Below are 15,635 nucleotides of genomic sequence, written 5' to 3' on the forward strand. Positions count from 1 at the left end.
CTCTTACAGCTTTGTTCATGACTTGTGCCTATTGATACTGTTCAGTTTTCAAAACCTGGAGTCTGTAACGGGGTCAGCAATCAATATAGAGCAAAACATAGCAAGGACAAGAGTAAAGGGAAGCAGACAAAACCTAGAAAATTATCAAAAGAACAACATGAAGAGGCTCACATAATGAGGAAAGTTGGATTTCCTTGCAAAACAGTGTTCACAAGCATAAAAGCAGTATAAGGAAGGAGTGACATTTTGAGAGTTGAAGGTAGGTAAAAAATTGGAACAAGAAAGCAAAGCTTTTCTGTTAGAAAAAAAGGTAAGAAGTGAAGCAGCTATTGCTACCTGCAATAATGCCTGGAACACTGGGATAGGAAAATAACCCAGTGGATAGGAAAACACTGGTATGGGAAACTAAATCCTATGAGCCTTGAGACCGGACATAGGCAAACTTCAGTGTCACAAAGGACATTTGGCTAAATAAAAAATAAGGACATTGTAAGGATTAATGATGAATGAAGTGACATCTCCTACTGCCTATGAGAAACTGGAAGGATGTTCCACTGGGTTTCAGACCCCAAAGCTAACCAACATGTTTTTGTTCATGTATGATTGCCACTATTTTTGTGCAGTTTGGTGTTTCAGAACCTCTCCAAAATAGAAAGTAAAATATTAAACATATCTATGTTGATTAGCAAATACTTGACTAGGTTATTTAATGCTGTTGGAGGGAGAGTGCACAGCAATTCCATCGTCTGGCCACTGAGAATACCCCAGCTCTGCAGAGCATCTTTTAAGTTGTCATTCAGCATCCTTCCCTTCATGATCTCAGTTGCTGTTGCTTATCCAACAATATTTCAGGCAGTAAAACTTGGTGATTGTAGAAGTGGCACATATTTCACTGTAGAATGAGCTATGAACAAGCTATGGAATTTATAACTTAAAAGCAAATATAAAAATGTGAAGGTGTGACTAGTTTATGACACAAAAGCTAAAATGAAGAAGTCAAAGTATGAGAAGCTTTATTTGTGAATTAAAAATTGTAATTTTCTGTTATGGACACCAGAGAAAAAATACACTTTTTTGAAATCATTAAATGTCTTGTCAACTCTGATTTTTCCAAGAAAGTGATATTTATACACTTAATTATGTAATATCCTTTGAGGAATGAAAACCGAGCTGTATTAGAAATTGAAGAAGACAGTTTTTACAAAGGTATCTCAAGAAGGTAATTTCTAACTGAACTTGATGTAACTCTGAATCTTTTGAATTATGCTAATTTCCCCAATTTCTTTAAATGAGTTTGTAATTTGTTGGAACTGGGCATGCTTGACTGAGGTTCAGGGAGGAAAATATCCCTATCCATTGATTTTGATAGTGAGAGATCAAGCCTTTGGAGAAGGCTCTTTTCTCACTACTAACAGGGAGACCCTGCCACCCAGTACAATTTCTCCAATAAGAACAATCTTACTTATTTTTCCATTGTAATTTCTTCCTGGGATTTGCAGGGTGCCATTGAGTAGTTTTTACTTAGACCCTATATGAAATAGTCAACTACAATGAAACATTGTGTTGTAAGGTTTATTCAGTTTGAAAGTTCTAGGATATAGTAGGATTCAGTGCAGAGTATCTCTGCTACTTGGAATCAATGTTTTCAGGAAGGTAATTTTATTTTAAGAAAGAAAATTGTTTTTTATTCTGAAGATAATTGTAACTAGGGAGTCTCTGTGGCGCAATTGGTTAGCGCGTTCGGCTGTTAACCGAAAGGTTGGTGGTTCAAGCCCACCCAGAGACGGCTGTGCCTCCTTCCACCCATGACAGGGGGGTTGGAACTAGATGGTCTTTAAGTTCCCTTCCAACCCAAATCATTCTATGCAACTTTAGAAAACAAATTCTTTGTTAACATCAGGCTCATTAAAACACTAGTTTGCTGAAGTATCGGCAATGGATTAACAGATTAAATATTTCCATGGGTCATTATTTAAAGATGAAATTGCATAGAAATAGTTTAATTTAAGCAGAATATTACAGAGCGTTCCTTAGGGCTCACATTGTTCTGTCATATCTGCTTGTCTGTATGGTGCTCTGTTGTGTTGCTGTGAGCTCTATGTATTTTTATGATTTTGAAATGTAAACATATATATACAAAATATCAACATGGGCTACTGTGCACCTTAGGCTTAGTAAAGATTTGTCATTTAGGACTTAACAGATAGCTGAGTAGTCATGCCAGTTCCGGAAATTTCGTGTAAAAGCCTGCTGAGTTGGAATCTGCAGGACAGCTGTTAATGTTTGCTTCTAGCTTTAAATCTCCTGTGCATGTCACACTTTAATAATTGCTAAACCCTAAAACCAGAACAAATCCATATGCAGTGAAACCACTGAAGCCCATATCCTTTATCACTTTATGAGTCAGCCCTTATTTCACAGGAAAAACTGATGGGGCTCTCTCCACTGCCCATCTGCCTGTTTTCATGGTATGTACAAGAATTTAATCTTTTTGAGATGTCTTCCTTTCTACAGTGCTGGAGCGTAAGGATCTAAATACTAGGTAAGAGGCAATCAAAATGCTGTTTTCAAAGCTGAAGGCAAAAACTCTAGCATACTATCTACTTGGGAGCAGGAAGCAGACATTTAGCTGGTAAAGAGGTGAGCCAAGAAAAAATGCTGGCCTTGATCTAGGTGCAAAAGAGCAGCTAATAAAACCAGAAGAGATCTTTGGTCTGTCTGTTGGCTTTGACAGAGGGTTTCCACTCTACAAATAAGGCACCAGTCTTAAAACACCTTCTGGTTTTCAGAAGATGGCTCTATATCCTCAAGGTGGCAGAAGAGTGCAAAGCAACTTGAAAACGGAAAAGTATTCCCAGTTGTTTTTCAACAAACTTGATCCAGATCATATCAGATAAAAGTTTAAAATTGTTATTTTTTAGAAGATCATGCTATTATAAATTTCAGAGCTTCAGATGGTAAAAGGCTATAAGTTTAACTAAAATATCTATTAAACCATGTTACGAAGTAAATGAAAGTGTCAATAGGAATCAGTTCTTCATGTTCTGTTTGAACAGTGCACTATCATGTTTGTGACAAAGTAAAGGAGTTGTTTAGACAAAGCCCACAGAAAACAGCTACTGAGTTGTTGCATATGGCATTTCTGCTGTATTTATGTAAAATTAACATAGAGAACAGGTTTATAGACTAATCTTCTGAAGCAGAGGATAAGGAGAAGATAAGAACATTGATATGGACCTGGAAAGAAGGTGAGAGAGAAACTCAGTTAATCCAAAGGTCAGTCATTGGCCTGTAATTTTATTAACAAGGTGATCACACCTGGAATAGATACGCAAGTCTTATTACAAAGAAGTGATCTGTGAGATCCTGATCTACAGAGAACAGTAAGGGCTATAGAAATGGTAATAGCATTGTATACAGGGCCAGAGAAACACTGTCTTAAACATGAGCAAGGTCTTAGAAACAGTATTGTTTAATATTGGACATGCTTGTCAAAATGCATATTTAATGGTTAACCTGCAGGGGGGTGGGTGGGGGTAGGAATGTCATTCCTGAATCTCCAGGAGAGACAAAGAGCTCATACTCACAAAGGAGCTGAGGGCATCCCAGCTCAGGAGGAGGGAGCTGAAACGTTAGTTCCTCTCACCTGGAGCCAGCCAAGGACATTGTCATCTCTAGGTGCAAGCCACCAGCTTGTCTTGCACAGGGAAGGAATTCTTAACCTTAACTCTTAAGATATTCAACAAATTGGAGACTACTAACTAAAACAAGTTTCAAAAGTTACAGGAACTGTATGAAATAAAGTATTTGAAATCTGTACCCCAGAACAAAATATGGAACTGAGAAAGTTCAAAGGACCGATTGTATCTATTTGCAAATGAAAGTAGCTGAGGGAGATGAAGATGATACAGACTTTAATTCTACTCTTTGTGTACTGTGAAGCAGGTGCTCTGCATGGATGTGGTTTGCCCTCTGCTCTTCTTCAGAAGAAAAATCAGAAGTCCTTTGGATCTCGTGGCAGAGTCTGGGGAACCAATCATTTCAGATATGTGCAGCTTCTGTAGGAACTGAAATTTTAGATGACTGTGGTAAACCAAATACGGTACACAGATAGGTACAGCAATAGTAGCCATGGGTGTTCTTTTGAGCTGAGGAGTTAGAGTTAGTCTTATTCCCTGTTAAATGCTGAAAGATAGAAGTTAAGAAGAAGGTGAAAAAGATTATCAACCAGAAACAATTGTATACATGAAAAGCTTTTTGCCTAAATTAAGGAAGGCTCTGTGTGGGTGACTCTTCTTGACACATATTCTAGGCGTGTAGAGAATTTACTCTCAGGGGAGTAAATGATTCATGATTCTTTAGGGAATCAGGAGCTGAGACTAACACCTTGAGATGCTAAATACCTTAATCAAAAGGTAGTGGAAAACCCCTTTGAACAAAATTGCCCAGAAAAACCTATAATCATTATGGAGGGAGGATTTCATGAAGACAAAACCCTGTCCTTTAGATCACTAAGTAGAGAACATTATTTCAGCAATTAGGCTATTGCATGATTTTGCCCAGGCCCAAGAACCTGACCATATTTACTGCTTCTGGGAAGAGTACAAAAAGCATTTGTGTATGGTGGTGGGGTAATGGAAGAATCCACTTTAAAAAAAATTTAAGCGTAGAACTAGAGATGGCAGGGTGAGATAGTTTGCCATACTGGCATTAAAGATGGAAGAAGGTGTGGAAAGAAGGAAGGGACAGATATTCCTCCAACAGTCATGAACATGGTAGAACCACTTGAACAAAAAACTGAAAACAAATTCTGTTTTTTAATGGGAAATTTCTCATTATCACATTATGTAATAGGTCATTATTGCTATTTAATGGTATAATACCAGCATTAATCAATAATGTCCTAATTAAATGTAGTTAAATGGTTAATTGATTAATATAATTAATATTTACAATAATTGTAACATCTAGTTATTACTACTAGGTTTTTTAGTTACTCAGACATCTTATTGTTCCTGTCAATCTTCAGGTAATCTAAATTTTTTTTTGAAAGAGTGTGAATAGGCTGAGGAAATGCTGCTCTCCTGGATAGTTTGAATTTTAGCAAAATAGTTAAACCTCAAGACATGGGATCAAAGATCCCTTTCTTGGTTTCTGAAGTGAAAACTGAAAAAAGATGCACGATGATAGAAGTACGAGGGCTGTGCCATTGCCTGCCTTTGCAGACAGTAAGTCAGGGCCTGATTCTCTCCTATTCTGACTTTGTAATATGGAGGAAAGATGTTCTTCACTCCTACCGTGGAGTTAATGCTTCAGGAACTTGATGCAGAGGTTGTTCATATCAGACACCCAAGAAATGCTACAGCTGGTGTGTTTTCATGGTAAGAGTCTTGAAATAGTGGTATTTCTGAAATAGCCCTGTTGGTTGACTTCTGCTGTGGCAATTTGTGGAGGAAATTTTTGCCCTCCATCAGTGATGAGAGGGCATCCAAACCCATTCTCACCTCAAACTGCTACCATTTTCCCCCATTATGAACTTCATGCTAAACCTGTATGTATATTTGTGTAAAGCATAATTGCTGATGCTCAAGTCCCAACGTGAGGTCTGAAGGCTAATTTAGTGGGTTGTGAGTGATTTACTCAAGCGTGGGTGCAGTTGTTAATGGCTTCCACTTACGCTTCAGGACAAGGCTCTTTTTGCCTTGCAAAAATAACTTTTAACCTTTCCAGAAGTGCAGGCAGACAACAGGAGGACAAAGTTGAAACCTTGCCCTGGATTTAGATATAATTACATAGTCCAGAGTGATTCCAGTGTAAATGGATTGCTTAGAAAGAGAGGTGGTATAAATGTTTTACTTCTCCAACCAATTTTCTTGTCTGAAAACACAGGGTATGCTCAAAGTCTAAGGCCCTGACCATGGGAGCTGAGTAAGCATCTAGTGATCTGTCAGGAAGATAGAGAGGAAGAAAGAGACACCTGTGAGATGCCATCTTCAATTTCCTTCCTTTCTGCCACTTGTGTGCTTACAAACCTCACAGCAGTATTGTGGGTCTGGATGAAGAGAAGGAACACAGTTCTGCAGTGCAGAACTGTAAATTAAATTCTTTTTGCTCTGACCTGTTCCAGATCACTACCAAATATACTGCATACCTAAAATGACAGAGTTCCATTTAACGGCAGTATCTTTGCACAGAGGTGGCTGCAGGAGACTGAGAGGTGAGTTACGGGCAGCATGCTAACTAGAATTTGCTTTATTGGGGAGCTATTAATCAGATGAATTTGCATCTTCTGTTTCAGATTCATAGAACCTGACAACTAAAAGACTAAGATTATTGTCTTGAGTCTTTTCTACCCTGAGTGAGACTCCAGTTTGTGACCAGGAGCTTTCCTGGTTTGGATGGATGTTCTTCTGATAAGCTAATACATTTTTAACATGAGTTGTGATGCTGATATTTTGCAGAATTAGCCCGTGGGCTATTCTTGGCCACAGGCAGCTCAGAAGATTTGGATAGTAACCATGACAGTGAATTCAGGAAAAAAACCCTAGGAAAATACTCTTCAGGGGCTGGTAATTAGTGTGTAGGTCAATAGGTGGTGCACTATGCGTGTGCAAACGGTGGAGAACTGCTCTTGCTGTTTCTTGCTGTTAAGGGTCTTAAGAATTGGCTTTTGGGAAAATTTGTTTCATTTCACCCAAAGAACCAATTTCAGTAGCTTGAAAGCAGTAAGACAAAATAAAAAATATATCTGTTTTAAGATGGTGTTGACAATAATTATTGGAATTAATTATATCTATTTCAAGTGCTTGTGTTCAAAATGACATTCAAATGTTCTCAGATTTACAGAATCGCAGAATCGTCTAGGTTGGAAAAGACCTTGAAGATCACCTAGTCCAACCATTAACTTAACACTGACCATTCTCAACTACACCATATCCCTAAGTGCTATGTCAACCTGACTCTTAAACACATCCAGGGATGGGGACTCCACCACCTCCCTGGGCAGCCCATTCCAATGCCTAACAACCCGTTCTGTAAAGAAATGCTTCCTAATATCCAGTCTAAACCTTCCCTGGTGCAATCTGAGGCCATTCCCTCTTGTTCTATCGCTTATTACTTGATTAAAGAGGCTCATCCCCAGCTCTCTGCAACCTTCTTTCAGGTAGTTGTAGAGGGCAATGAGGTCTCCCCTCAGCCTCCTCTTCTCCAGACTAAACAACCCCAGTTCCCTCAGCCGCTCCTCGTACGACATGTGCTCCAGACCCTTCACCAGCTTCGTTGCCCTTCTCTGGACATGCTCGAGTAATTCAATGTCCTTTTTGTAGTGAGGGGCCCAAAACTGAACACAGTAATTGAGGTGCGGCCTCACCAGTGCCGAGTACAGGGGTAAGATCACTTCCCTGTCCCTGCTGGCCACGCTATTTCTGATCCAAGCCAGGATGCCATTGGCCTTCTTGGCCACCTGGGCACACTGCTGGCTCATGTTCAGCCGGCTGTCAATCAACACCCCCAGGTCCCTCTCTGACTGGCAGCTCTCCAGCCACTCCTCCCCAAGCCTGTAGCGCTGCTGGGGGTTGTTGTGGCCCAAGTGCAGCACCCGGCATTTGGCCTTATTGAAACTCCTACAGCTGGCCTTAGCCCATCGCTCCAGCCTGTCCAGGTCTCTCTGCAGAGCCTCCCTACCCTCGAGCAGATCAACACTCCCACCCAACTTGGTGTCATCTGCAAACTTACTGAGGGTGCACTCGGTCCCCTCGTCTAGATCATCAAGATGTTAAACAGAAGTGGCCCCAAAACCGAGCCCTGGGGGACACCACTCGTGACCGGCCGCCAACTGGATTTAACTCCGTTCACCACAACTCTTTGGGCCCGGCCATCCAGCCAGTTTTTTACCCAGCAAAGCGTGTGCCCATCCAAGCCTCGAGCAGCCAGTTTTGCCAGGAGAATGCTGTGGGAAACGGTGTCAAAGGCCTTACTAGAGTCAAGGTAGACAACATCCACAGCCTTTCCCTCATCCAATAAGCGGGTCGCCCTGTAGTAGGAGGAGATCAGGTCAAGCAGGACCTGCCTTTCATAAACCCATGCTGACTGGGCCTGATCATCTGGTTGTCCCGCACATGTTGTATGATGGTACTCAGGATGATGTTGTATTTGTTTGTTTTGATACTTATATTTGGCTTAATGAGAATCATCATTTCATGAGTAGTTAGAGAGTATACTTAAACATGGAATCATGTTTAGGAAATTTTGCTCATGTAATACCTGTATTCAACCACCTTTTTTCTAGGAAAGGACAGATTTATTCCAGCCTAAGAGTGGTGGAATAAAAATAGACATATTTTCTTTTAGACACAGTAATTTCTGTGGAAGATCTTAATTTATGCTCCTGTAGATTGCATTCATTTTGCATCTGAGTTTTACAGGGAAGAATACATAATATTAGCAGGTTTTTTAATGAGCTTGGCGTGAAGTGTGAGTAAAGCTATATGAATTAGAGATTCATTCTGGCAGTATGTCTAAGAATTGCTTTATTCAAACTTGCTATTATCTCATTGTTTGAAATTGGTATACATGATTCCAATACTGTAGAACACCTCATCAACTGGGTGGTAGGACGGCAGCTTGTAGGAGAACCTGTCTGAAACCACTAAGCACTACAGCAAGACTAATCAAAAGTCACGTCAAAAAAGATGCAACTTAAACCTGTGTGGTTGAAGTGTAGATCTGTTAATCTTTTAATGTTGTTTTGTCACTTACTTGTGTTAAAGGAAATTTGTCTATCCATGGTCTTTAGCACAGTATTCATATTTTAAACTGATAAACACAGATCATTAAGATAATTGTCAGTGGCTCATTATTCTCTTCCCAGGGAAGCAGCCTGCACAGTTACAACTGTCCCTTCTACAACAGCTTTCCAGGTTTTGAGTTTCTTTTTGCTCTGCATTGGTTGAATTTACAGTGTTCTCGTCACCTCTAATTTTTACCTACTTGTGCCATGTTCATGCAAAAGCGCATGCTACAGAGATCCCAGTGTGCTGCCAGCTGAGACTGCTGAAATGGGAAGCAGTATCTATTGGGTTGACACTGGGCCCAGGAGAGCAAGTTATGATCGAGGGGAGCAGGGAAAGGGGAGACCGAATTTATCACCCCCTGGCAACTGCTGTTTTGTTTGATTCCTGTTTATCCAAATGATTCCCCTACATACTGGGATCACAGGCTGACAGAGGGAATTGTGCTTATGGAAATATGTGCTTATAAAAGTGCAAACCAGACCCAAGAGCTGTTGCCTATTACAACTAGTAAAATTCAGGTGTCAAGAACACCATGTAGCAAGCCCAGTCCATACATGCAGAGGCACTTTAAACACTTCTGAAGACTTTTTAGTAAGATTTCTTCCTTTACAGGAAGAAATATTTGCACCAGAGGCTCCAGCTGCAGCAATTTGAAGCACCTACTGACAGGAACCTTTTAGTCTCTGTTCATCTCCCAGGGAGATGGCATAAGAGCCGACAGAGAGGTAGACAGGACACATTTATTGATGTCCCACAGATTCCAGGGAAGAAAATAGTCTGAATGGTGCAATACTTTCATTTACACAACTGAGCACTGTGCATGTCAGTGGGTCCTTAGTCTCTCTACCCAGCTCCATGCAGCTTCTCCAGCAATTCTCTTCCTATGCAGTACAGCCAGGGCTTGCTGCAAACTTTATCTTTCGCTTAGTTACTCCAGCTGGTTTTCTTTCCTTCCAGGTTTCTTTCTTGTTCCAATGCAAACTTTAATCTATTTTAACCCTATTGTTTTAGCTAATTTATGCTACTGGTCTAGTTGCATTACTACTCATGCATACCTGCTGATGATTAAATTCTCCAGAGATAATCCTTGCAGGGAGGCAGACCACTCCCAAAGGTGATTAAGCTCACTTTAGCAGAAGTTTATTGAGCATTTTATATTCCTGAAATTAGTCACTATGACGGCTCCCTGCCCTGTCTGCTGTTCATCTCACTTATTTTCAGCTATGATCCTTGAGAGGAAAGACAGTTTCTTCAATATTGTACACAGCGTAAACAAAATACTTGATTGTGCAGCAAGTTCTGATGAGCTCAAAACCTGCAGGCCAAACTGAGTATATTCTCAGTGCAAATGAGGCTAGAAGTGGTGAGATAGGCGCTATGTATTTCTTCTGGTTTAATTTCCAAATAAGTCCACTTTTGTGACAAAGGTGTGAAAACACAGAATTTGGATGTTACCAATGGGCTGGTAGAAAGAAATTGTTCTTTGCCTAGCAGGATGTGCTGTGGAACAGATCACAGAGAGCAAAGGAAAAATCAGAAGATGACAAAAGAGACAGCATTTGCCCTTTGTAGTTTCTTTTCTAAACCTCAAGTGTTACTTTAACTCTGTTTTTTTTGCCCCTGCCCGGGTGCAATAGTCCACCTCCCAGTCCTAGCAATAACCTTTGCATACATCCTAGTGGGTTACATAGACTGAGGGATGTAATTTCATCTTTTCGGTCCTTGTAGAAACGTCCTGGCTTGTAGATAACCTACATGAGAAAATAAACTCTTACCATTTTAAAGCATTTAATTATTTTCTTTTTACAACAACAAAAATTGTATTTTGAAATATTAACACTTGAAGAATCATCATGGTCTAATGAATAAATTTTCAGGTATTTACCTGCAGTATGTTTAACTCACTTAAGAAAAGATGGGCTATATTTTATCACGGCAATTCCCCTTTTACTAATTCAGCACACAGCTGTGGGCACATAACAGCTGCACTTAGGGCCATGTTTTGATATTTGACCTTTTTTCCTTAATCAATTCATTGCAAGCAAGAATGAAAAACTTTCTTTAGAAAGAAACAGTTTTTAGTACTTGTTCCTCCTTGCACTATTTGGAGCTGCCTTCAGACTCTCAGCTGCTAACCTTTGGAGTGGTGCTTTCTTCAGGTTACAGGGACCTTTTACTTCATGCTTCCCTTCAGGGAGCTGCTGACTTCCTGCTGACTAAACCTGTCTCAGCTTTTCTCCTTACCTGCTTTTGCTGTTGTCTTCACGGTCCTTTGTGTGTCCTCCCAAGCGCCTTCCCAGTTCCAAAACCACAGATGTTGGAATTGCAGTTCATTTAGGGTTTTCAGAAAAGCACTGTATGGTAGCGGTCTCTTAAACAGCCTCTGATAGGAACAGTTTTTGCTTCTCGTGGTGTTTTTTGTGATAGTAAATTAGGTTATCAAGAGCAGATAGTTCTGTGTCTCACACAGAACTGAATAAGCTGTAAGGCCCTAACAAACCCTGATCACCCTGACAAGACAACTAAATTTAGAGATTCCTTGCGTGGACTTTTGTACATCATTTCAAAAGCGTGCAAGCACGGTTCTGCTGATTACAGCACAGCATCAGCCAGCACAGCTTTCTCAACATCAAGGAGCTTTCTGTTTCCAAGCGTGAGACAGAAGCTTCGTTTTCCTTCTACCTTTAAGTGAGAAGATGATCCTTCTTTCAGCCATTAGTCCTGCTTAGCATTTGGAAAAAAGGAATGACATATTTCTGTTTCTTAATTTCTCATACTATGAGGCACAGAGTTACTGAATTTCTTGTGGACTTTTCAAAAGGTGTTGAAATGAAGAGTCAAGTAGACAGTTGTAGGCAGTCTTTGAATGTTCTAAGCAAATGTTTTACAGCAATGGGCTAAGATATGCAGTATCTTATTTGCAGTAATGCAAATGTATTGTAAATTCTGGGTATGAATATCTGCCACTGCATCTAAGCAATTAACTTAACTCATTAAATAGTTTCTTTTGGAACACTGGACATGCTTTATTTCATTTTTTCACAATTTATTTAAACATCTCACATATACAAAATACATTTTCTTTCTTTTTTTGAGAAATGATGAATTTTTTTTTTACCCATTGTAGAAGATGGAAATGAGATTTGAAAGCAGGAGCACCTGAATTTGGAGGAAGAGGACAAAGATGAGGAAAAATGATCCACATGCTTAAGCTGCGGGTGAGACAGGACATTCTAAGTTTTGAGACAGACTTCAAAGAAACAGAGAAGTGATACTTTAAATGCTACTAGCACCATCAAAGTTCAAGTATTGGAAAGATACTCTGTAATAATGCAATTAGCACCACTGTATTTTGAGTGGAACTGAAAGTACCTCAGATCATATAGAGAAGTACCTACAAAAGATGTGGATCACACTTGATTTAGTGTATGAGGTAGTTTAAACCTTTGGAAGTTGTGGTTTTAAACTTCCTCTGTGGAAGATATTCAAAGGCCACAAGTGGTGCAAACTTTCATGATTTTTTATTTTGGTTTTTTTTCTTTACAAAGGTTGACATTTCCCAAAGCAAGGTGTTAAATCTTGAAAGACTTCCAAGTCCTTTTGGGGCTGAATTAAATTTCATTGCACAATGCTCCAATCAATTCTTCTCCTTCTCTTTCGCCCAGAGTTTAAGCAAGTAGATGAACAGAAGAAATGGAAGGAGTCAGCTTTCATTATAAAAAGAAATGACAAGAGAATAATTTGGGAGAGGCTTTAAGTTAATTTTAGTTCGTTCATTTGAAACAGACTGGGCCAATGTCCAAACCGAATTCTTGGTCAGCGCCGCCAATATCCAAAGGTGCAATGTCAAGGATGGGCAAGCGAGATGGCTTATTTGTTCTGTATTCAATGATCGTTTTGCCCCATTCATTGTTCTTTCTCTGCAAGAGAAGATTCATTACAATTGTTATTGCATTGTTCATAGTATTGAGAATTGTTTCACCTGAATGGATACTTTCTGGAAGAAGTTCATATTAATTTTGCTGCCATTGTTTGCAAATCAGATACCCATATCCAACTATTTAGATCTCTGATACAGAGAAAATATTTACTTTAACCTTCTGAAGTCATATGCGTGATGCTCTACATAAACTACCATATTATTCACACTGATGTTAAATCCTTAGAGAACCCTGCCTGAGATTTTCAGGACTTAAAGATCCTGCTCCTCCTACAGCTTGTGCACTATTTTCTCATCAGTCTTCAGCTTACACAGAATTTGGGTCTGGTCCCTTTGAAAAGCATTTTCTTTCTTGCCACACTGCACAGTACAAGGTAGGATTTGTTTGTACCCCAGTCCTTCCCACCTGTTAATTATCTTGCATAGTTGGTTTTGTAGGCTATTTATCTTCACTGGGTAAAATTTTGCTGGTCTGACTGATAATCCAATTCTGAATCAAAGCACAACTCTGTCCCTAATCACATGCTTAAGCATGGGCAATCATGGTGCCCACGGTTCCTGCATTACTTACGGAGCAGCCATCCACAAGAACGCTGAATGTGAATCTGCTGTTGCCTTCAGCTCGTAGTTCAACATCATTGGATCCCTGCAGTATAACAGCCTTTTTAAGGTTGCCAGTTTCCTCATCCATGTAGGCAATGCTGTTCTTGCAGTGGTAGGTGATGTTCTGGGAGGCATGGTTGGCCAGCAGACGCATGAAGGCAAGTTGGGTGGCCATATCCTTTGAGGTCACTCCTTCATCATTGTATTCAAACTGAAAAACAGAAAGAAACACAGTCATTTGTACTGCTGGGGAAAGGTGGATGTTTGCAATGGAAGTATGTGATATTTACTCTAGAAACATTAAAAAAAAAAAATCCCGTAAGTCTGCAATCACTTGTCTGTTGCAACTCCAGAGCCAAAGAGCATCAAATAAAACTAGTAGGTGGTGAGTTGAAACCAGACATGGGAGGATGTAGTTAAATTGTAGAACTCTGTTCCAAGATAGTATTAACGGTTTATGTGGATTCAAAGACAAGATCAGACGAGTTCACGGAAGAGAAATCTATTGTTTCCATAGATACACAGAAATACCTGTCTCAAGAAAACCCTGAGGGGTTTTTTTTGAGTCTAATAGTTTCTGTGGATATTACAAATGTTTACTTCGTTCTTATATTATTTTACAGCATTTACTTTTAGCCACTGTAACAAACGGGACCCAAGATTGATCACACTGGGTCAGAACAGTCTAATGTTCTTTATATTAAAGATCTTGGGCACTGTGATTTCATTGTAATTTCATTTAAGATTTATGTAATTAGATCTCCTTAGCTGTACAAAAGCGATACATTTGCAATCGGCTCATACAGTGTCTAACATGCAAGTAGACATATTGTTTTTCTTACACTGGCAATTCTGAATGTTACAGTGGCATACACTCAGAATCTGTGATGTGTAATACAAGTATCTTTCCAGGAACAGTGTCATATGTAAAAATTCTCAATTAAAAGAATAAGCAAAGATGGTTTTTGTACTTTTTCAGACAGTTTCTGGACTGTCTTTATTCTAATGTACCATATTTCAGTTCAGGTGTCCCTTAGCAATAGCCATTAGTCAATCTGAATTGATCATTTGCAGACACCAAGAAAAATTGGAATAATACTGAGAAATCCTTTTACCAAATTGTGATCCAAACCAGAACTGAAGCTCTGTTCCCTTGAGATAAAAGATAGTTCCCTTTTTCATAGTAACCCTCTAAGAGAGTTTAATTTATGTGTTTGCTTGCTGAGAGTCAGTGAATTGGGAATTCTTCAGACAGCAGTGTAGGAAACATCCTCCCATACATCACTTACCTGGCTGCCACCATTGATAGTTTCACCAAACCATACGTGCTTCTTGTCCTTGGGATTCTTGTTGATGTACCAGTTCTTAGTGGGAATATGGTCAGGGTTGGCATGGATGCAAGTCTCACCAGTGGCAAAGTCACAGTATGCTCTAATGGCATCTGCAGAGCAGCCTTGGTTAGGATCAATCCAGTAGAAGCCTGCCATTGAAGAAAGAAATGTGAACAATAGTTCTCTCAGCCTAACATTTGCATTCAGTTTATATTCATTTGTTTGATATAGAAACTCAGAGAGAGGTCATAAATATCACAACTAGGTACAATATTAAGGTGATAACTGGGATAAATATATATATTAGATTGTTAATGTATAAGAAACTGTATTTGAAAGATAGGGTTAAATATTTTCATCTTATTTTGAAAAATTATTGCAATAATCATGCTATAAAGAGCTTTTCAGAATGTCTTTGTATCTATTTTCAGTGGAGGCAGAGAGAACTTCTTCACTGATCATTTAGTATTTTCACTGGGTGGCCAAGGATACCATTCATCAAAGACAGCTAATAAGCTGAAAGTACTCCCTAAGCCAGAAGGGGTGAGTATCTGGCACTAACATACCGCTGCTCCATTCTGGGTGGCTAAGTCTTAGGTCACGGCAGGTGCGAGCTGGGTTCTTTCTGGAGCCTTCTGGGGTCAGCAGGGTCTCAATTTGGTTGTTCAATGTCTTCAGAGTGGCATCAACTTCATAATCCTTGGGTCTGAGAGAAGGCTGATCAGCCCGGTAGTATTCTGCATCGTAGCCGACTTCATATCCACCACCATTGGGGCCAGGGGGACCGGGGGGACCAGGAGGACCAGGAGGACCCTAAAGTTTTTCAAAAGCAAAAGACAAGAAGCATTCTATTAGACATATGGTTCTCTCAATTAAATGCTTCCACACATGCATAGTCCTAGTTAACTCCTAGCACCCTTAGCTCTAATCTGAGGCAGCACATGTGGACTTGCTCTGTGGTGACTACTA

General features: G+C 39.8%; 1 protein-coding gene and 1 non-coding gene across 2 annotated transcripts in view; one reads left to right on the top strand and one right to left on the bottom strand.

Moving 5' to 3' along the window:
- Positions 1 to 1,712: 1,712 nt before the first annotated feature.
- On the top strand, positions 1,713 to 1,786 carry TRNAN-GUU (transfer RNA asparagine (anticodon GUU)). The gene has a single exon. It is a non-coding gene; the product is annotated as a tRNA-Asn (tRNA).
- Positions 1,787 to 12,294: 10,508 nt separating this feature from the next.
- Positions 12,295 to 15,635, bottom strand: part of COL1A2 (collagen type I alpha 2 chain) — a 41,842-nt gene continuing 38,501 nt past the window's right edge. The window contains exons 48-51 of the mRNA XM_074864260.1: positions 15,233 to 15,479; positions 14,625 to 14,815; positions 13,304 to 13,546; positions 12,295 to 12,712 (exon numbers count right to left, since the gene is read on the bottom strand). Coding sequence (XP_074720361.1) covers positions 12,566 to 12,712; positions 13,304 to 13,546; positions 14,625 to 14,815; positions 15,233 to 15,479 — 828 coding nt within the window. The 3' untranslated portion in view covers positions 12,295 to 12,565. The remainder of the gene's footprint in view (positions 12,713 to 13,303; positions 13,547 to 14,624; positions 14,816 to 15,232; positions 15,480 to 15,635) is intronic.

This window comes from Strix uralensis, chromosome 1, assembly GCF_047716275.1.
Source record: "Strix uralensis isolate ZFMK-TIS-50842 chromosome 1, bStrUra1, whole genome shotgun sequence".
NCBI lineage: Eukaryota > Metazoa > Chordata > Aves > Strigiformes > Strigidae > Strix > Strix uralensis.